Raw genomic sequence first — 7,367 nt, forward strand, 5'->3', positions numbered from 1 at the left:
AAGTAAACGATTGTATTTTCTGGACCAATTGTACGCCGACCATACACTTGTACTTTAATAAATTGAGGTGAAAACAGGGTAACGACGTTCCTCACCCACCTCAAAATAATGAAAACTGTTCCGAACGGAACAACGGTTCCCAAAAAATCATAAAACCGCCCTGACCGAGCCTCGACCGTTAGACGAACGTACCCCCCGTAAAACTTGTACCGAACGGCAGCGTAACACATTTTTTGCCACCCATTATACCTAACCTCTAATTAGCAACCTAGTCGATTTTCCTCTCCTTCTGGGATTTTCCAAAACTCTAGCCACCTCGACCTTCCATCCCCACTTTTACCCTTTCCCTATCCTCTTGCAAATACCCTAAGACCAATCACCGAATTTCTGTCGTTCCAATTTTCTACCCCCAGATTTTAACTCTCATTTTCTGTACTCCTCCAATTTTTCAAGCAGTCTTCCTCCGAACACCAAACGATACGCTCAAAAAACGATCAGCCGAGTCTGTTGTAGAATCAAATGCCGGGACTTGTACTTTACCAATAAATTAAATAAAACTTGTACTCCGGATTCTCGCTAGTTTCTCAGTATAAGACATTCCATTCGTCGTGATCCAAGTCCCGCATTCGTGCACCGATACGACACCACAAACATTATAAAGAAGGGATTCCCGTTGCCTCAAGTAGGGCACTGTAAAACGTCCTCTTCTAAAAATATTAAGAATAATGTGCAATAAAGACTTTTGGTAATAAACATTACCGAAATGAATGAAATTAATGAAATTTCTAATCGTTAGAAAATTGATCCCTCGGAACATTAAACTTAAGCATTCAAAATTTCTAAGTTTCTTCATGTTAACTTAAAGTTCATGCAATGTTTGATAATACTCTTTGCATTTAAAAAACAATTTTCATTCCTCCCATAAAACTCCGTTTCACTCTACCCAATCTGATACCTTCTATCACCACCCGAAAATTCTCTCACACATCGCGAAAACAACCCCGAAAAGAAGATTCACCCCAATCATCCGATCGCTAACTTCACCACCTAAATCTCCCCCAATTACCCAGCTAAACATCCTAACACAGCCTCGTTATGTCTCGGAGCAATTTTCTCCGCCTGTTATCTGTAACGAACTACCCTCGGTATTAACGGGAGAAGAAACGAGGGTGCGAGAGCACCGATTTCCGGAAGATCTTACACGTTTCGAAGGTTGGGCGAAGTTTTATCGTTGGAAAAGCTGCGCGAGGGTGGTTATTATTAATTGTTTCCACGAGAGAGAGAGAGAGAGAGGGAGAGGGTTTTAACTGTGAGCTGGTCGGTTAAAGCTTCGGTCTTTTTTACGACCGTTGAACCACGCCGCACACGTTCGTTTTCCTCTTTCTTTCTCTCTCCTTCCCTCTCTGTAACCCCGTTTCGTTCGATTGCGCCGCGAACACTCGACCGGAAACTTCATTTACATCGGCAACATCTATAAAACGGATTAATCACCGTTGGCCCCGTGACGTCGTGCAGCAGGTTGGACGAACCTGGTTCGACAGATAGAATTTAACCGCGAAAAGACTGCAGCAGGTGACCGCGTTTGGACGTCGCCGATGCCATTCCAAATATTCACGTTTCGACCTTTGATGCGACGCGATTCCGCTTGTAACCGGAGGCTCCTGTGTTTCTCCCGCGCGACACGATGTATCTCCATGTTTCTCTATCTCTGTATCTCTTCTCCTTCTCTCTTTCTATTCTTCTCTTCTTTCCTTTCTTTCTGTATCTCTTCTCCTTCTTCTTCTCTCTGTGTATCTCTTCTCTTTTTCTCCTTGTATCTCCTGTCCTTCTTTTCTCTCTTCTCTCTGTATCTCTTCTCCTTCTCTATTTCTATATCTCCTCTTCTTCTTTCCTCTCTTTCTGTATCTCTTCTCCTTCTTTCCTTCTCCCTCTGTATCTCTTCTCCTTCTGTATCTCTCTGTGTATCTCTTCTCTTTTTCTCCTTGTATCTCCTGTCCTTCTTTTCTCTCTTCTCTCTGTATCTCTTCTCCTTCTCTCTTTCTATATCTCTTCTTCTTTCCTCTCTTTTTGTATCTCTTCTCCTTCTTTCCTTCTCCCTCTGTATCTCTTCTCCTTCTGTATCTCTCTGTGTATTTCTTCTCTTTTTCTTCTTGTATCTCCTGTCCCTCTTTTCTCTCTTCTCTCTGTATCTCTTCTCCATCTCTCTTTCTATATCGTCGCTTCTTCTTTCCTCTCTTTCTGTATCTCTTCTCCTTTTTTCCTTCTCCCTCTGTATCTCTTCTCCTTCTCCTTCTCTCTGTGTATTTCTTCTCTTTTTCTTCTTGTATCTCCTGTCCCTCTTTTCTCTCTTCTCTCTGTATCTCTTCTCCATCTCTCTTTCTATATCGTCGCTTCTTCTTTCCTCTCTTTCTGTATCTCTTCTCCTTTTTTCCTTCTCCCTCTGTATCTCTTCTCCTTCTCCTTCTCTCTGTGTATCTCTTCTCTTTTTCTCCTTGTATCTCCTGTCCTTCTTTTCTCTCTTCTCTCTGTATCTCTTCTCCATCTCTCTTTCTATATCGTCGCTTCTTCTTTCCTCTCTTTCTGTATCTCTGCTCCTTCTTTCCTTCTCTCTCTGTGTCTCTTTCTCCTTCTCCTTTTCTCTTTTTCCTTTTTTCTCTCTGCATCACCTCTCCTTTTTTTCTCTCTTCTCCTTTTCTCCTTCTCTCTATATATCTCCTCATTTTTTTCTCCTTCTTTCTCTCTATATCTCCTCTTCTCTCCTCTCTTGCACTCATTCTCTCTTTCTTCTCTCTCTCTCTCTCTCTCTCGATCTCCTCTCTATGTTCTGTTCCCAGCCATCAATGATAGCGATCCACCGGAACGTCGAATTAACGGTAAGTGATAGATACGCAAATCCAGAGTACTTTCAGCGGTTAATCCTTTTATCGACCGTTTTTACAACTGCAAAATGTCAAATTCCATTCCATTTTTCTAGTCTACTCCCCCTAGCATTTTCCTATTTTCGATAGCTTTTCAAAAAACTACAAATGAAAGTACCAGTCAGTCAATTAGTAAAGTTAGTTAAAACAACGAGCACCGTTGAGCAACAGAGCCTCGAAGAGAAGTAGATGAAACGGTGACCTCATTTCCGGTATCACCGATGCTACCTGGACACTCACCTTTGTCAACGAAGTACAAGACTGCTCGAAGGATTCACGTCTCGACTCTTTTATCGAGCAAAAGGGGAGACAAAGACGATCGAGAATGTCAAAGTTTGAAACTGTGCAGCGACCAGGGAGCAACCTGAATACTACGGATCATTTAACGAATTAACAATTATAATCCCCGATTAGAATTCTCCTAGTTAGCATAAACGACAGTCAGCGAAACTGGGAACTCCCACGGGCGAAGAAAATCGTGACTTTCCGGAACTTCGACGGAATATCGTGGAAAATAGGATTGAATTATGCTCGAATTACGTGGATCCATATATCTGCTTCAGACACTTGCATTTGTAACAGGAATTTATCGGTCCGACAGAAACCATAATTGAGTCGAACATTTCCAAGTGGAAGTTTGACTTATCGACGAAGAAACTTTTCTTTGAGAGACTGGAAATGGAGCGAAAGGGTTGACATTCTGCGCTATCAAAGGAAGCGTTCATCGATCGAAAGGATCAGCCTGGTCCATCTTTCGCAGAGGTCGGAAAATCGTGGCTTGAATTGAGTTACCTTGAGTTGGGAAGGTAGTAACGTTGGAAAGGTGGATGTGTACTGTTAATCGAGAAGTTAGGCATTTTTTGAATTCGCAGGAAATTAATTAGCGCAATGTTGTGCGAGTGAAATTGCAGGCTTGCCTGACAAGATGACGCTGCTTTTCCACGAAAGCTAAGTTAAAATAATCCTTCTAAATATTCCTTCATCGTTCTTTTAATTATCAAAAAAGGATTCCACGAACATCGTCCATTTTGAAACTATTAAAAATCTCATTTCAATTCAAAAATTGACCTCCAAAATATATAAAATCGGCAGAAATGCATTATTGAAAAGACAGAAGATTTATAATATTCTTCAAAAAGCAATTTATTATTTAAAAATTTTTTAGAATCTATGAAACACCTCGTTTCGATCAAAAAATGGATTTTCCAAAAATAGGCGGAAATGTCAGAATATTTCTATTTTTCAAAAACCAATTTGTAATTTAAAAATTTCTTAGAATCTGTGAAAAACCTCGTTTTGATCAAAAAAACTGCTTTCCAAGAAATATTATAAAATTGCTATCCTTCGGTTCAATCCATTTCCGCCGTTTGAAAATACTGCATCTCCAAATAATTCGTTGAAAGGGATAGAAAATACTAAAACAAGATAGAATTCTCTTAAAAAATATTTATTCTCAAGTGTGCAAGGTTTCAAAATTCGCTTCAAAATTACATCGAGTCGCTTCTTTTTATTAAAATAGAATCTTTACAAATATCGGTAAATCCATCTGTCGAAAACAATTCACAACGTTACAATCTTCAACGTAGGACAATGCGTGCAACTGGCGAAACAGTCTCCTCTTTGATGCGCCAACGGTGACGACCATAACGGCTCGGCATTGTCCAAAATGTCATTCTCCTCGAGACCGTTCTGTTTCGATATCGAGAACGATTCCAATTTGTCGAAGACGTACTTAAGGCCCTTCAACAATCGACTTTCACCGCAAGCCTTTGTGGAGAGACAATTCAACATGATGACTTTGCTCCTCAAATCGTTCAACCGAAGCGAAGCTTTCTGCAAATCATCCTCCATTCTCGTCCTTTGCTCTGCTTCCTCGTTCAGCAACGTTTCGTTGCCTCTTAATTCTTCTTTCAACTTGCAGTTGGACTCGATTAGGTTCAGTAACTGCGATTCCAGGTCACAGAGTTTCTTTCTTCGATAAGAATCCTCGTCTTTGATACTCCGTGTCTCTTTGGTCGGCTTGGCCTTCTTCTGCGTCCTTCTTCTCCGGCGACATTTGTGCAGCGAGTATTTGCCGAACCGCTCCTTGAACGAAATGAAATTTCTGTAGTGTGAAATGTGCAGAACATTGAGGATTTCGTTTGAATTATCGACGATTCAGTGGTAAAGTGGAGAAATTGTGAAAAGTTCATTTTTCAGGAGAAGGAAAGGTTAATCTGTCATAAAATCAATCGCCTTTGCATTCATTTTATCCATTATCTATGCTATTTATATTTATTTATTTTAATTGGAGGATAAAATCAGTGCAAACTGATTTTCTTCTTTTCTGAAAAATACAATTTTTGCAGTTTCGCAACTTTGTACTAATTTTATTCACCAAATATGCTATTTATGTTTTTTTTTTTTTAATTTTAAGATAAAATCAGTGTAAAGTGGGTTTCTGCTTTTCTGAAAAATTGAGTTTGTACAATTTTGCACCTTTGTACTAATTTTATTCACCAAATATGCTATTTATGTATTTTTTTTTGAAATTTTAGGATAAAATCAGTGCAAAGTGGTTTTCTGCTTTTCTGAAAAATTGAATTTATGCAATTTTGCAACTTTGCACTAATTTTATTCACCAAATATGCTATTTATGTATTTTTTTTTTAAATTTTAAGATAAAATCAGTGTAAAGTGGGTTTCTGCTTTTCTGAAAAATTGAGTTTGTGCAATTTTGCAACTTTGCACTAATTTTATTCACCAAATATGCTATTTATGTATTTTTTTTTTGAAATTTTAGGATAAAATCAGTGCAAAGTGGTTTTCTGCTTTTCTGAAAAATTGAGTTTGTGCAATTTTGCAACTTTGCACTGATTTTATTCGTCAACTATGCTATTTATATCTATCTTTTTTTTTTAATTTTAGGATAAAATCAGTGCGAAGTGGTTTTCTGCTTTTCTGAAAAATTGAATTTGTGCAATTTTGCACCTTTGTACTAATTTTATTCACCAAATATGCTATTTATGTATTTTTTTTTTTTTGAAATTTTAGGATAAAATCAGTGCAAAGTGGTTTTCTGCTTTTCTGAAAAATTGAGTTTGTGCAATTTTGCAACTTTGCACTGATTTTATTCGTCAACTATGCTATTTATGTTTTTTTTTTAAATTTTAGGATAAAATCAGTGTAAAGTGGTTTTCTGCTTTTCTGAAAAATTGAGTTTGTGCAATTTTGCAACTTTGCACTGATTTTATTCGTCAACTATGCTATTTATGTTTTTTTTTTTAAATTTTAGGATAAAATCAGTGCAAAGTGGTTTTCTGCTTTTCTGAAAAATTAAGTTTCTGCAATTTTGCAACTTTGCACTGATTTTATTCGTCAACTATGCTATTTGTATTGTTTTTTATTGGATTCATGGGTTAAAATAAATGGTGTTCACTGCGAATTCTCTTAAACGTATTTTACATCCTTCGGCGCGGAAGTACGTCTTAACGCTTCGAAAACCGCAGTCGAAGTGAAGGAAAGAAACCCGTAAGTGCACGACAGAAAGTCTGTTGCGCATTTAAGAAAAAGAGACCAGAATTGCCTCGGTCTACTATATTATTTTGACATAGCAGTGTTTCTCATACCTAAAACAAAATTCATTTTTTCTTACTACCTGACGCATTATTATTAGTAATAATCTTAACTGGAGGATAAAATTAGTGCAAAGTAGTTTTCTTCTTTCTCAAAAAATTAACTTTTCACACTTTCACAAATTTACCAGTGCAGCGTCTTTACAAAAAAAAGCAAAAGTGGATACATACTGTTCGATTTAAAAAACATTTCTCATCCTTCTTCGTAGATCCACGAATATCATTTTCAGACGCGTTTCGTCTTCGATCCACACGAAATCTCTTCTTCAGCACCATAGCTTCCGCCACGTCTCGTCTTCTCTTCGTTATCCTCAGTATCGTTTGAAGAGTATTAATCGGTATATGATTCTCCGTGAGATCCAACTTCGTAATCACATTGTTCGTTTGCAACAATTTAATCACGATCTCTGCTCCATGCTTGGTGATCCCACAGTGTCTCAAGCTCAACGATCTCAGCCAAACGTCGGCCTTCAAAGCGCACATCAATTGTCTCACTCCGTGATCTCCCAATTTTGGATTCCTATTCAAAATCAGCGTGTGCAGTCCTTGTGGCTGAAAGAGAAAATCCAACGAATTAAATAGGGTTTCCTTTCATTGAAAAATAACTCCATTCCAAAGCCTTGTGGCTGGAATTATCAGTAAATATGAAAATATAATAGGACACTTTCTTCTTCGATAAAAGAAACAACACGAAACTTTTATCTTCGATAAACAAACTAATACGAAACTTTTAACTATAAATTTTCATTATTATTTACTTAGACAAATTTAACTTAAACTTCTGTATTCAACAAATTTGTAATTAATTGAAAATATTTTACAATTTAAATAACTA

The 7,367-nt window shown here is 37.6% G+C and overlaps 1 protein-coding gene across 1 annotated transcript in view; it reads right to left on the bottom strand.

Moving 5' to 3' along the window:
- Positions 1–4,420: 4,420 nt before the first annotated feature.
- The window catches only part of LOC108577299, a 14,758-nt gene continuing 11,811 nt past the window's right edge, over positions 4,421–7,367 (bottom strand). Inside the window, exons 4-5 of the mRNA XM_017940436.1 lie at positions 6,704–7,084; positions 4,421–5,003 (exon numbers count right to left, since the gene is read on the bottom strand). Coding sequence (XP_017795925.1) covers positions 4,479–5,003; positions 6,704–7,084 — 906 coding nt within the window. The 3' untranslated portion in view covers positions 4,421–4,478. The remainder of the gene's footprint in view (positions 5,004–6,703; positions 7,085–7,367) is intronic.

This window comes from Habropoda laboriosa, unplaced genomic scaffold, assembly GCF_001263275.1.
Source record: "Habropoda laboriosa isolate 0110345459 unplaced genomic scaffold, ASM126327v1 scaffold697, whole genome shotgun sequence".
NCBI lineage: Eukaryota > Metazoa > Arthropoda > Insecta > Hymenoptera > Apidae > Habropoda > Habropoda laboriosa.